At 33.8% G+C, this 15,429-nt stretch overlaps 2 protein-coding genes across 3 annotated transcripts in view; one reads left to right on the top strand and one right to left on the bottom strand.

Moving 5' to 3' along the window:
* Positions 1 to 6,575, bottom strand: part of LOC111424549 (Follistatin) — a 35,638-nt gene extending 29,063 nt beyond the window's left edge. The window contains exon 1 of the mRNA XM_023058127.2: positions 6,180 to 6,575. The gene's annotated coding sequence lies outside the window, so the exon portion shown is untranslated. The remainder of the gene's footprint in view (positions 1 to 6,179) is intronic.
* Positions 6,576 to 11,244: 4,669 nt separating this feature from the next.
* Positions 11,245 to 12,942, top strand: LOC111424534 (proteasomal ubiquitin receptor ADRM1-B-like). 2 transcript variants are annotated; one of them, XM_023058107.2, is made up of 3 exons: positions 11,245 to 11,345; positions 11,492 to 12,021; positions 12,075 to 12,942. In XM_023058107.2, exons 2-3 carry the CDS (start codon positions 11,492 to 11,494, stop codon positions 12,778 to 12,780), a joined length of 1,236 nt encoding a protein of 411 aa, XP_022913875.1. In that variant the 5' UTR covers positions 11,245 to 11,345; the 3' UTR covers positions 12,781 to 12,942. The 2 variants fall into 2 exon arrangements, with proteins under 2 accessions (XP_022913875.1, XP_022913874.1); XM_023058106.2 differs by having other exon boundaries at positions 11,273 to 11,414.
* The last annotated feature ends 2,487 nt before the right edge of the window (positions 12,943 to 15,429 follow it).

The following is a 15,429-nucleotide window of genomic DNA, read 5'->3' on the forward strand; positions in this document are numbered from 1 at the left end:
TATATTTTTCCATAATTTGACACACACTTCTTTCTGTCTTTTGATTTGAGGATGATTGAGCATGTTGAGTAATCTGGGAATTAATGAAATTCATATTATTTAATTTGTGGTCAACAATTTATAAACAAAGGTAAGTGTCTGACAAAGCTTGATGTGCCTTGAACCTGGCAGTAACTGTCATATTTATAAAGCCTATGTTAGAACTATATCTGAAGAAAACTGATTGATGAATCTTATGGTGAAGAGATACATTCTAAAACGGTTGAGTTATGTTGGTCACATTGGGAGAAGGATGGAGACTAGGTTAAGAGAAAAGCTATCAGAAGGAACTACTTTAGGTGGCAGAAATAACTTGACCCTGATTGTCAACAAGCAGCTGCAAAAGTACTATACTAAAGAAACTACTAAAGATGGGAACTGCCATATGGGCTCTGTATTTTCATGTAGTCAACTTATCTAAGTTAGAGTTGTTGAAAAAATGTTTGATAGGTAGAGAACTCAACGAGACATATCTTCCAAAAAAGGTTTCTGTGAGGATATCAACCGTAAAGTTTGCAGATTATAAAGCTATTAAGTTTAAATAATAGTCACACATAGTGGACTCAAAGCATAAAAACTTTATTAAAACTATCAAGATGTTAAATGATGGAACTAACAGAAATGAATAGGTGGCAAAAAATTAAACAGCGTTCAGGTTTATTGAAAACACAGCTCATCATTGGATTGTATTGAATTTATGATAAACACACAATAATTATATCGCTTTTTGTTCAAATGACGTTTTTTGCTGTTTACAGTTAGATCTTTTATATAAAAAGAAATCCAATTAAGTAAATCACTTGATATCTCTTACACAAGTCTTACATAGGTTACCACTTCTAGATAATGCGATTTTAACTATATCTGACAGATAGCTAAAAAATCGTCTTTTACCACTGCATTTATGTCTTTGGTAGATATTTTGAAAATTTTCGTAGCTACTGGTTTGAGCTTCGGAATAAAATATTATCTATCTAATAAAATTGGTTCACTTCACCAGGTGGCATATCATTAATATTGAACATAAAATCATAATAAAAGCCCCATAGTAATGATTTAAATCGTGTAATGGTAATAGACTATATGTAAAGTTTAGTAATAAGTATTATATTATCTCTGTTAGTTGAAGATTGCAGAAGACAAGTATGGACTGGCAGCATAGTACGTTCCACACACCATATTTGCTTGAGCTACCTGACTCAGAGTGATATTTTTTACATTTACAATTTACCATCGTTCTAAAACTTGTTTCTGTTGTACAGGTTGAGCAACCTTCAGGTATGAAAGTTACAACATGGCATCCGAAACATTAAACACTTTTTCAAAAGACGCACAGTGTTATGGTGCTAGTGTTAGTTCTAGCTTTAGATTAATCTTCACACTTTTTCGATTGAGCTCCAAGTGTCAATTGGTGGGAGAATGTTTTTAGGAAACCTTTGGCTTCTTTTTTGGGAAGATGCGAGAATTGCCTTCTTCTTCACTCGGTTTGTAAACATACCTGGTGTGTTGTTACCTTCCTTTGATTATAATAAATTCGGGGGAAACTACCTTTTATTTTTTATCACAATTCCATCATATGATAATTTTTTTTCAAACTATCAGTACTATTACGATTAGATTCAAATAAAGGATTAGGAATTCTTTTTACTTGGTATATTACTGAGACAGAAAGCACCTTTACACTGATTTCCAGCATAAATTTGCACAAAACATTTTATGCCATACTTATTCGACACACAAAAGTATTCATACAGTTGTATATTCTAGTTCTAGGTATAGTTTTAATTCTACATAGTAAGAGTGATAGTGTAAAACTAGAACTAACACAAGACCTAGAACTAGAATCATTCAGGTTTAGCCGTCATGAGAGACGTGCGGCTAAATCCGAATGTTTCTAGTTCTCGGTCTAGTGTTAGTTCTAGTTTTGCACTAGCACTATAACTAGAACTAACACAAGACCTAAAACTAGAATCATTCGGGTTTAGCCGTCTTGAGAGACGTGCGGCTAAACCCGAATGTTTCTAGTTCTAGGTTTAGTGCTAGTTCTAGTTTTAATTGTTATTCAGCGTTAGATTATTGTATATTTTTCATTGAACTAAAGCTAGTACCAACATTAGTACATCTTCAGAGTTTTTATACTGCAAATTAAAATTTTTTTATGTAACGGACTTTTATCTTTGAGTTTTGTTATATCGAGGTTTTACTGTACTTTTAGATTTTTTTTTATTGTGTAAATAAACGCCATCATCCTGCTTTTTAGTAATTTCCAAGTCGATAGACATAGTCAAAACAAATTACATGCCGACGAGCAATTAGGTAATGTCGTCAAATTACATCATCGCGCGGCAGTTTAAAAGGCCCGAGATGTTTTTAAAAATGTCTAGACGGAGAATGACATTGAAATCACTCGATTATTATAAATTTTGTTTTTATTCTTTTTATGGGTTGTTTTAAAATTAAACGTATAAATAAGTGTGAGAATAATCAAATTTTTAATAGTTTTTTTTTTGATAAACCTATTAAAACCAAACAATATAATATTATCGCGTATACGAAGTCTGGACGGTGCAAGGTGGTGGTATATTTAGACTACGGTCTGTAAAAATAGTGCGAACGCGATATAGAAACGATTCAAAGCGGATGTTGCATAGAATTTCAATGTTTTGATTAAGATAAACAATAGCTTGATTAGATACATAAAAAAATACAGAAATTTTTATCCCATTTTAAAACAGTACCAATTAGATCAATTCTATAATTAGTTGTATTGAACAAAACGAAGCCCGTCTTCTAATTTGAAAAGTGCCAAATTCAATAAACACGTTTCTAAATGGAACGTCAGTTCCAACTAGAAGGAAAGATTTTTTCTTGCTCTGTTATTTAAAGCGAAGGAAGGGTGTTTCTATTTTCGTTTGGCTCACATCCGAAAACACCGTAACTTTCGTCAAATTAGTGAAAGGGGTATTGCGAATATATGTACACACACAATGTGTTGAGAGAGTCGTGTGCCAAATTTCACGCAAGAACCGTTTTGGATAATTGCCGCGGTTGTGTATTTAACGGAAAAGATCAGCACGCATTTTCCATTTTAACGTTTTTAAGTGCCTATAATTTTTTTTTTATATAAAAGTATCTTTAGATGAGTGCCAAATGAGAATGAACTAAATTTGAAGCGAATTCTGGGTACTTTTTACTTTTTAAAGAAACATAATAAGATCTAAAAATAAAACCATTTGAAAATAAATCCGCTTCAATGGTACCAAAACTATTTTAGCGCCTACAACTTTCAAAACTAAGCAGCTAAACATAGACATTTTTTTTGGATGAGTTCCTAAAATTCTTCAAGAAAAAGAAAACGTTTAAATTGTGTTAAATTTGTTCATTCAACACAATTTCTGTGAAATATTTGTGAAGTCAAATATTTTTGTAATAAACATTTTTTATTTGGGAGGAAAATTATGATTTTTTTTTTCTCTCGAACAACTTTATTTCAAGCTTTATTTGTAGAATAATAACAAAATAACAAATTCAAAACTTTATTTCTTAAAATATGTTTTAAGCACTACTGCGAGTGCTTTTTACGAACAAAAATAAAGAAAAACTGGAAATATGAAGTCAAAAATTAGCTGAGATGATTTTCCATGAAATTAAGGAAAGTTCAATAGAGGCCAATGTGAGAAGTTTCGGCGCTTCAAATCATCAAGAAGCTTCAATTCTTGAGTTAACTTGTTCTTGTAAGGGTGTTTGCAAAATTCACTACCATGTGATTCAATCTATTGATTTGGCTCATTTTGAACTGACAACGATACACTTGCTGTAGTAATAAGCGTTGTTCGTTGATGAATCTCAGCATGATAAAAATATTAACCTTCATTAACGTCTTGACATTAACAGATCATGAAATATATTTAAGCTAGCATTGAAAATCCGTTTCTAGGTTTATTTAAAAATAGAGATTAAGAACAACGTACCATCTTGTGCTCATCCATAATTGATATAATTTTTGGAATATTTTTATAAAAATTTAAAGAAGTAAATTTACATTTGCATGACTTGAATTTAATTGAATTCAACTACTTTCTGGCATTATCATCTCTATCTGCAAAACAGAAACACTTGAGTGTACTTCTTGCTGATATCACTAGAGTTCCAACTACAAACATTTATTTCAATACTGTACTAGCAAACCAGATATACCAAGAAATATGGGAAGACCTAGAATGAGATGGATGGTGTGACATAAAGAAGCTGCTCAAAATTGGAAACTGACAGCACTTAATGGAGTGGAGTGGAGGCAGATTGTTCAGAAGGCCAAATCTCACCAACGGATGTAGCGCCACAGAATGATGATGATGGTAACGAAATAGAACTAGGCATTAAAGTGGCCAAACTCTTCATTAATTTTGTATTATCACTAAATATTTGAAATCATTTACAAAATTCAGAATTTTTTTAAATACCATTATGTAGGAGGATATCATTAGAAACTTTTTTCCTTACAAAGGGAACAGATTATATCTTCCTTTCTGTATTTATTTCAAAATATGTTATATGTATAAAAATTAATTTATACATCAACAAATCAGCGGTTAGAAAGAAAATGCTTTTCTACGACTCAATTATATGCATGAATATGAAATACACTCAACAGCATAAAAAACGCATCATCACACATAAAATGATGACCAGTTTCAAAGTGCAATAACTTTTGAACGTATTGCTCGATTTGATGAACATCGAAGCGATTTGGAGCAAAGCTCTTGCTCTTCTCCAAACTCTTTCTCAACCATCTGGAAGAAAATACAAGCCGAACCTCGACTCGTCTGAGAACAGTACGTTTCGCCACTCTGCATTGGTCCACTGAACATGATCTCGTGCAAATTGTGGTCCAGTCCTTGCTCCAGACAATTTTTTCCTGACCCAGGTCGTCTGATGAAGGTACAAGTCTGCAGAAATCTTTGAATGGCACCCAACCCAACCCAACAAACCATATTCTGTTCATCTTCCACCAAAGCCACTGTCAGAGCAACTTGTGCAAGACTTACAGACATTTTTCTTGTCTAGCAACAGTCAACGACGTTAACGACATTAAACGTCACTGAAATGTTTTCGTCAATTTCCATAGTTTGCTTTAATTTCTGATGGCGCTGCCGAAGAAGCTGCGTTATCCTTTAGAGCTTGTAACTTTGTTGTTAACAACAATAGAAACTTGAAGAAAAAACAAAACTGATCAAAACAGACTACAAGCTCCTTATGTTTCTATGCTCTTATGTTGAATTTTTCTCGTCGTAACGGGTGTGACACTTCTTTTTTCTTACCTACGTTTTCCTGTACTAAATTTGATTATTGTTAGGTTAACAACCTACTTCGTTTTGATACTGGGAATGATACAATAAAGTATCTTAAGCTTTACTGCCATAAATTAACTTCCCATTGCAAAATTATTGACTTTGTAACGGGTATGACATAGTAACGTAGCGAATTTGATTAATTACCACTTCAACGAAATTAAAACACACAACGAAACATCACCACCAAGTGATAACACATATTATTTTGAATCGCGCTGTATTTAAAGTCTAAACATTTTATAATTTGTTTAGCAAGTCGTGTTGCATTCCAAAATCCTTTAGTGATAATTGTTTGCGTTTAGAATGTTTGCCTTTCTAAAAATACGTTTTGTTGCAAAACAACTTAGTATTTCGTATTAAATCAAGAGGTTTTTTTCTTCCATTTCGAATTGGCGATTTTTAAATATTTGTGCAAATAAATATTAATCGATTGGGAACGTTAAATCAATTTGGACCCCCATCGAATGTTATGTGTTAAAAAGAGTTTATGTCGGAACTAAATGGAAATTAATTGATTTATAAGAGATATGTTGTTTGATGACTCAAAAGTAAACGCCACCATTTACTCAAGCAGTTAATTATAACAATCAAGGTTAATTTGTGAATTCTAAAAATTTGATAAATGGTGATTACGATTACAATTAAAATACAATACAAAAAAATTATATAATTTGTTTTAAATAAAAAAGCGGAGATTTATAAAATCTTATCTGAGTTTTATAACCAGATTAACTCAAAAACACAGTATTTTTAAATAATAATTCAAAGAAAAATAGAAAAGAATCCTACCTTTCGTCACTTCACTTCACCAAAACCAAGCTGACAATAATAAAAGTTTTAAAAACAGAGTCTCAAACAAAAAAATCAAACTCCCAAAAACTCGACGCAAAAAAGAAAATACTTTCCAAAAAAATCCTACTTTCTTTTAGATTTCAATGAAACCAAAAAAAATCACCGAAAATATTTTCTTTTAACTCTAAATTATCACAAAAACAATTTCTTCTATTCAAACATTTTTTGTTTGTTAAAAATAAAATTTCGAAAAATCTTCATTGACGAAATATAAAAGTTAAGATCACGTTTTAGGAGAGCGCACTTGGACCAACAACCGTCGTTTGTGGCTGTCCGCCACGGACTCGGCACGAGCGAGTACGAAACCAGCCAGTTCTGCTGAACGTCCTGAACGAGACCTGAAGCTTGCTTCTGCTGCTGGCCTCCTGCTTTACTGCTGGTAAACAAACCAGTCGAGAAGAACAAGGAACGAAAATCAAAAGAAGGGAAAAATTAAAGAGAAGGGAAAAGGAAGATAAGAATAATAATAAGAAAGAGAAACAAAGATGATGATGAAAATGAGATAAGGTAAGAAAATGAAGAGAAAAGCGAGTAAGATGGAATATTTAAGGAAGAATTAAAAGAGTTAAGAAGGAGAGAGAGATTGAGTAGGATATAAAATTTTTCTTTCTGTCTCGTTCACGGTTTGTCTGTCCTTTTTAACGTCGTGTGTACTGAGTTTAGTAGTACCAACGTTCGAAAGCCCCGCGGACCTACAGCGTAATTGGTGCGTCAAATTCCATCGGCGTTGCGTCACGATGAGCGCGGACTCAAAAAAAAGAGATACTTCGAGGAGGAGTCGAAGGTGTTTACGTTTCGTGTTGATGACGGAAAAGGTAACTCGCAAATCAGAATATAGATAAAGAAAATCACAATTCAAATCGATTATAAATATTTATATCGAATAAATATTTATAATAATAACCATCAACATAACGTTTATTTTAAATAATTTCGATAAAGACAATGTTGTTAAGTGAAGGAACGTGCCCCGATGATGTTAAGGAATTTAAGAGGAGAAACTCGTTCTTTTTATATAACATCGACTAACTAATGAGTTTTATATAATTAAATTCTTGGAAGCAATTCGGGTTGGGTTTGATATGAAAAAATTTGGGAATTTTTTTAATAAGCAACAAAAAATGTTCCGTTTTCATCATAAATATATCTATTTTTTTATGAATGTCATATTTCCACATCTCTATCATTGTACAGAAACGAGCAACGTCTACATTTCAAACAAAAATCTAGAATTACTAAAAAACTACACAATCCTAACTTCGGAAAAAAGACTCTGACCTCAACAAGAAGTATTTTGCAAATAAATTTTTAGGTGTCAAAACTGTAGGCTTTCAGAGAAAGATTGCAATTATCTATGTAAGACACTGAATTTCATGAAGAAGGTTGAATTTTCAACGAAACTCTGAGAAGAAAATTCCAGAATGCGATTACTTATGAAAGATTCCGAACCTCAAAAGAAGATTAAAGCTTTCTAGTAAGATTACAAAATCATGCCTTTTCAGGTCAAGTTCTGGATTTCATGAAAGAGTTTGGGTTGGGTTGGGTAAGGTTAGGAAAAAGTAAGATGTTACAAATTACAAACTGTAGCCTCTAAGAGCATAGCTCTAGACTGCGATATATGACAGTTTTTGGACTTCAAAAGGAGCTTGAAGCGGTCCATTAAGATCACAAAATCCTGCACTGAAGAGAAAAACTACACAAAAGACACATTTCAGACTCTAAGAAGAAGATTCAAGATTGCTGCATTTGAAGTTCTGAATAAATTACAAAATTTAATCCTTCAAGAAGAAAATTCCTGAAGAAGAGAAGTCTTATGTAAAGATAAAAAATTTGAAAAAGATTTATCAGTTTCAATATTCAAGGCTTGAAGAAGAAGACTCTAGTTTGTAATTCAAGATAGATTACAAATTTCATTGACACGGTTGCAGTTCTCGATACTTTACAGATCCAATTTGTAAGAATAAGATTACATAAATCATAAAGATTTCAAGCTGCAATTATTCGTAGCATATTCTGGACACCAAAAAGAAGCTTCAAGTCTTCTAGTAAGATCACAAAGTTCTGTCTTCATAAAAAAACTGCACAAATCACAAAATTCAGACTCCAAGAAGACGTTCCTAACTTTAATTATGCAGAAATTTCGATCTTTAAAAAGGGGGTTGAAGGTTGTACGAAGATTCCAGCTTGAATCTACTCAGATCAGATTCTATCTAGTAATTAACCAACCTAAATCCAACCCAACCCAAACTCCTTCATGAAATCCAGAACTTGATCTGAGAAATTTTGTACGCATTTCTTCTTCCAAGCATGATTCTGTGATCTTACGGAAGGCTTTAATCTTATTTTGAGGTTGGAAATCTTTCATAAATAATCGCATTCTGAAATTTTCTTCTCGGAGACTTCTGGACTTCAATAAGGAGCTTGAAGCATTAAGATCACAAAATCATGCATTGGAGAGGAAAACTACATAAAAGACACAGTTTAGACTTTCAGAAGAAGATTCAAGATTGAACCTCTCAGATGCAGTTTTGGACTTCAAGACGATGAATTACAAAATTCAATCGTTCAAGAAGAAGATTCCATGCCGAAAAGAGATTCCTGTCTTTCAGAACAAACGTGATGTCTTCTGTAAAAATAAAAGATTGCCTGAAATAATAAGCTTCACAATCTTCAGACGCCAGAAAGAAGGCTATAATTATTCAGGGCAGATTCCGGACTTCCAAAAGAAGATTTTTCAACTTCAAGATTCAAGACTTAAAGAAGAAGATTCTAGATTGTAACTACTTAGTGGTGACGGTTGCAGTTCTGGTTACTTTACAGGTCCAGTTTCTAAAGATACGATTACATAAATCATAAAACAAGAAAAAGAAGCTTCAAGTCTTCTGGTAAAATCACAAAGTCCTGTATTCATAAAAAGACAGTTTCAAATGGTAAGATTGTGCAAATTACAAATAGCACACTCTAAGAAGTAGATTCCAGACTGCAATTACTCAAGCGCGATTCCAGTCTTTAAGAACAAATTTGACGTCTTCTGGAAAGATGAAAGAATGTTTGATAGAATACGCTGCTCAAACTTCAAATAGAAGATTGTAATGATTCAAGTCAGATTCCGACTTCCGAAATAAGTTTCAAGTGTCGTGGGATGATTGTGCTTACCTAAGATTAAGACATCACGAAAATCACAAATTTTTTGGTTTCAAATCTCCAAGCTTCATGGAAAAGATTCCAGATTGCACAAGTGAGAAATTGCAGCCTGCAAAAAAGAGATTCCAAACTGCAATTCCTCATGACACATTCTCAATACTTACTTTTAGATAGCGTTTTCATTTATAAAATCTTTTTCTTATCATTATAGTATCTTAATCGTTTGGCCCAAAAATTCCCATAAATATTTTTGGAAACTAAAACTATAAGGTCAAAAAAGACACTATTCATCATCATTATTATCGTGATCCAATTTTCTTTTATGTACCCTTCATTTGATGGATAGTGTCTGGCCAAACATATTCCATTTGTTCCCGTGTGGGTTCCCTTTCCATGATGGGGTCCGTAGAAGGTCCGTTTTCGCCAGGTCGCATCAATCTCCGTGTAGACGGCGGCGCGGCGTCGAGACGCCCTTTGTCGTACAGACGCGTCTCGTTAGAGACCGGCATTAGGTAAATTGCACTTCCGCTAAACTAGTTCCGCCCTGTCTGCCTCGAGTTTCGCCGATGGCAGCAGCAGCTAGCACACGGCGTCGTCATAATGGGGCTAAATCAATCCGACGGTAGGGAACAATGGGTCCCCGCCATATCGACGTCATACTTCGAGGTCTTTTGTGGCTGCTGGTCGGAACCGCTAGAAACGCTGCCGCCGCCGCCACCCGGAACTGAAACTCGGCTGTACGGGCAATTTAAGCTTCTATGTAGTACAAAGGCTTTATTGCGAGCAAAAACTTCCTTCAACGTCTCATACAGAACAGATCGGCAGTTACTAAAACTAAAAAAAACTAAACGATCTAAACTACGTTTGAAAATTTTAAAAGAATATTTCATGCTTACAAAGTTTATAGTCATCAAAAACATCTACACTTGTAATTTTCGATAAGACTATGATTTATTCGATGCGTTCTTATTGGTTGAGGAGTTTCGCACGTGTATCATTTTCAATTCATCGCGGGGATTGCATTTCGAACAATAATTGATACCCTCCTCGTTCCGCCAATGGAGAGGTTACCATCCCTAATTTATGGGCTCGAATTTGACCTTACAGATTACGCCCCGTTCGGAAGAAGAACCGAAGAAAAAACTCGCGCGCTCAGGACCATTTGGTCGTATGCAATTGAGCTTTGTGCTTCGGCTGCAAGAGATGGGTAATTTTCTTATTTCGTGCCCCGGACGGAATAAGAAGACGTCGCGGTGTATAATTCGGATGCAAATAGATTTTAAAGTGGCTGCCTTTAGGTATTATTGCGCGATGGTAATTGTGTATGTTGAAAGAAAAGGGAATGGCTTGGAAAACGTAACAACCAGCCTTGATGCGCTCCCAATTATTATGATATTGCCGAAGAACATTCAAAGATGAAACACTAAATAAAATTTAAAAAAATAAATTATTCGTGATAAGCTTCTTAAATAATCTAAAACTTTTTTGAGCTTTTGGTAAGGTTTAATTTTAAATTGATAGTTCATCAGCTCCATCTATGAACAAAGCGAATAACGTTGTAATGTAAACTGTAAAATTATCTTTGTTGTAATTACTCTTTGATTTTAAATGTTATTCAATTTAATTTAAAACAATTAGAAGAAATCTTAAATTAATTATTAAATGCAATTTTAAAGATTGTAGCTTATGAAATAACTAAAAATTCAACGAATATCTATATTAACATGACTAGCAAATAAAATGAACTATGTAAAACTTCGCTACAAAATTATTTATGTTCATTTTCAATCATTTAATTCTATAAATCATATATTTTTTTACAAAACTTAAAAAATTATTAACTATAAATGAATATCATTATTTAAATTATTTTAATTTGGCAACACTGATACAGTGATACATGAAAAGTGCTTGTCATTAAGCTTTGTGGCATTTTCTATAAATACTCAAAAAAGCAAGGTAAATACACTTTATTCATCATCACACCATCTACTTAACTATATTCAACACCTTTTCATTCAAACAAAGGTAATTTTAACATTATAATAATGATCAGCCCCATTTTTGGTTATGTTCGGTTTTTCTAAACGTCAATTTCTTTTTAGATGCCTGCAACAGCTCTTTTTGGTAGCTCAGCTACTGGTCCTGGTTCAACAGGCGGTAATAAACACTTAATCGAAATGCGAGCGGGAAAGATGAACCTAAAAGGTCGCATGGTTTACCCAGATAAAAGAAAAGGTTTACTTTACGTCTATCAAAGTGAGGATTCCCTAATGCACTTTTGCTGGCAAGATCGCACCACGGGAATAATCGAGGACGATTTAATAATCTTTCCTGATGATTGTGAATATGTTAAAGTTACTCAATGCACTACTGGACGAGTTTATCTGCTTAAATTTAAATCATCAAATCGCAAGTTCTTTTTTTGGCTTCAAGAACCAAATGCAGATAAAGATGAGGATCATTGCAAAAGGATTAATGAGTACTTAAATAATCCTTCGGGAGCTGTGCAAACTCAAGGAGGTGCAGATACCGATTTACAATCGCTTTTGAATAATATGTCTCAATCGCAATTGATGCAATTGTTTGGTGGAGGGCAAATGGGGGGACTTTCAAGTTTATTAGGAACAATTAGGTAATAAAAAACTCATTTAAAAACGAATTATTAAAGACATTTTTTGTGTTTAGTCGTCCTTCAACAGCTGGAGCTCGTTCTTCAACAACAACCCCAGCAATAACTCATCGTACAATGCCAACAACTCCAACAACAGCTTCCAGTCAAGTTACAACGCCTGGAGTTGAAACACCTCCAGCATCAGGTGCCCCTCAAACGCCTAATGCTCCAAAACCAACGAGAACGCGCCCTCCAATCCAAACAAGCGAAGGGGGAACTGCGGGTAGCGCCCCAATACAACTATCTGATTTGCAAAGCTTTCTGCAAGATTTATCATTACCACCGAGAACTGGAGCAACCTCACAACCTCAACAATCAGTCGATTTATCAACAGCTTTAACTTCTGATAGTTTATCAGGTTTAATGAATAATCCTGAGGCTTTAGAACAATTACAAAGTCATTTACCTGCTGTTGATGGAAACATACAGGATCAACTTAGATCTACATTGGCATCACCCCAATTTCAACAAGCTGTCTCCCAATTTTCAAGTGCTTTAGAATCGGGGCAGTTAGCGCCGGTTGTGTCGCAATTAGCAGTTAATCCTGAAGCCATTAGTGCGGCGGCTCAAGGTAATATGCAGGAATTTTTGAAAGCATTGGAAAAAACTGGGCCGACATCAGGAAATGGACAGGGATCGGCTGATAAAGAAAAAGACAAAAAAGAGGCCCCTACAAAAGATGATAAAAAAGATGACGATGAAGGGATGCAATTGGATTGATTTTATTTTCTTTTTAATGTTTGGCTTCTTCATCTTCACAAGTTGAATTTATTTGCTTTTAAAAATTATAAGATTTTGTATTTATGCGGAATACCTGTATAATAATTGAAAAACAAATTGGTAATTCATCTATAGTAATAAAAAAACTGATAAATGGATAAATGTTGTAACGTTTTTTAGTAAACTAGGTAAAACCAGTAAATTTTTCTTCTAAAGCTGAACAAGCTATGACAAGTGACATAGTATATACAGTGTGTTAATTAATTATCGTATCCGACGTCATCATTGCAAGTATGCAACCAATATCACACTAAATATATCTGAATACGCAAATAGACAACTGTGGGATTGTTAATAGGATTTAACTTTCCCAACATAATAAATAAAATTTAATTTAAATTAGTCGAGCAGTTTTTTATACGTCTTGTTTAAACGAGTATATTGAAAGGAATGAGAATGAATGATTTTATATAATAATAAGCTTTTGTTGCCAAGATATATTTTAAAAAGGAAGGTCACTAAATCTTTTTGTTTGACGAAGGAAAATATATCGTGGCATCTTGGATTTAGGGAATGGATTTTGTAGACATGACGCTGCAACAACCTAAGCCTTGACGTCACAGAGATGGGCTCAGCTTATACCGACTCCAAACGTCTTCGTTGCTAACGATAAATCCCCATATGCAATTTTTCAATTATACTCTGTTTTTAAACCAGGAGGAGTATTTTAAATTTGTCACCAGATTGACCTTGCACGTGATTGGTTGAATGCGAGGAAGGTTCACACACAGGCAATTTTGAATTTGAAGGTTAGGTTATTGACAAGTCGACAGTTTCGTGTCATTATTGTAAATTTTGTGTTCTTAAACCCTTCTTTATTATATTTTGAAATAAATACACTCATAACTTCAATGTTAATTTGTATGTTTAGTGTTGACGATAGCAAACGAAAATAAATACAATAATAAGTATATAAATAATTATAATTATTAATTTAAATTTACCGCCAAAATATCTAGTGATATTTTCTGGTGATTTTTCCTAGTGTAAATTTGACTTTCGCGTTTACTCCTGGTTTAAAAACAGAGTATAGTGTTAAAATAAACTAAGTGACATTTTAAATTACATTTTTATGGCGATTTATCTTAGCAACTGCGGTTAGCAACGAAATTTTGGAAGTCGGTATAAGCTCCGCCCATCTCTGTGACGCCAGACTTAGGCTGTCTATCTCTGTGATATTGGTTGCATACTTGCAATGATAATGTCGGGTACGATAATTAATTAACACACTGTATATGTTATTTACTTTACAATCTTACTTACTTACTTTATATTCACACATTTTTCCATAATTTTCCAGTCTTCAGAAGATACCAATACTGATATTCTATTGTTAGTACTTAAATAAAGAACAATAGAATCTGTTATTTTGAAGAAACGTTCCATCATATAGTACGTACTGTTCCACCTTACAAGAATAGTTTACTCGCACGGATTTTAATAGTTAATGTCCTAACTATTAATAACGTAATAACTAATAACAATGGTTTAATGATTAAAAAAACGCAAAACCACAAATAATTACATACTAATACATACCTTGTTGGACAGTCTTGAATTAATAGGAAAGATTGGCCAAGACTTTCGGTTTGAATTTTATGTAGTTCGTCTTTCATCAGTGTGGAATGATTAAAATGGCATTTTCAAATAAACCTGATTTGATGTATAATAGAAGTTGGTGAATTGAGTAAAGTGAGACAGGTTTATAGCTCTAATCATGTTTGGTCCCTTCATTCAATCTCCTTCATTAAAGTAGTTCCATATATCACTCAACCTTGGCCTCTACTCATCTTTATCACAACTTCATCAAATATTCAAAACAACATAAATACAAATATCCGTAAACTATCTCTCTAATTTCTCCTACTAAACACGATCGTTCTGACGGTGGCGTCTCTCAGTCGCATGAACATGTGCGAACTTGTGTATCTCACCAAATCTTTCGCATTAAAAATTGCGAAAGCTTGATAATTGCGAATGCAAACATTCATTACAACCCTAGTTAATACCATATCACCATAAGGCTAGTGTCAAACCTCGTACCGCCTCGGCTTAATATACTAAAATGTACGATGTCACTATAGCCGAGGTGTTACAGTAATACCTATATCAAAACAAAACAAACTTTTTATACTTGACCAGTCGATTTTAAAACGAGAGATTTCGAGTTTCAAAACATTGCTTTCTCGCTCGGATGTACAGTGTGTTAATTAATTATCGTACCCGACGTCATCATTGCAAGTATGCAACCTATATCACAGTACAGGCATTGTAACACGCAAATCGCGTAGTTGGTTGCATACTTGCAATGATGACGTCGGGTACGATAATTAATTAACACACTGTATTTGCACAAGGTTTTCCAAAGGTAACAAAAATGTTGAACGAGCAGACATGTAAGAACAAAATATTTCATGAATGTGTAGCCGTTCTGGATTCTTTATCTGATAGCCTTATGCTAGAAAGAACTTCCAGGTCACAGACAAACAAAGAGTATGATAACTCCAACGCAAAACAAAACCAAAGAGGGTTTATATCTCAGCAAAGGGGATCTAAGGTTGCTCTCAAGCTTCCTGACCGGCTGTGCGC

The sequence above is a fragment of the Onthophagus taurus genome, chromosome 7, assembly GCF_036711975.1.
Source record: "Onthophagus taurus isolate NC chromosome 7, IU_Otau_3.0, whole genome shotgun sequence".
Taxonomy (NCBI): Eukaryota; Metazoa; Arthropoda; class Insecta; order Coleoptera; family Scarabaeidae; genus Onthophagus; species Onthophagus taurus.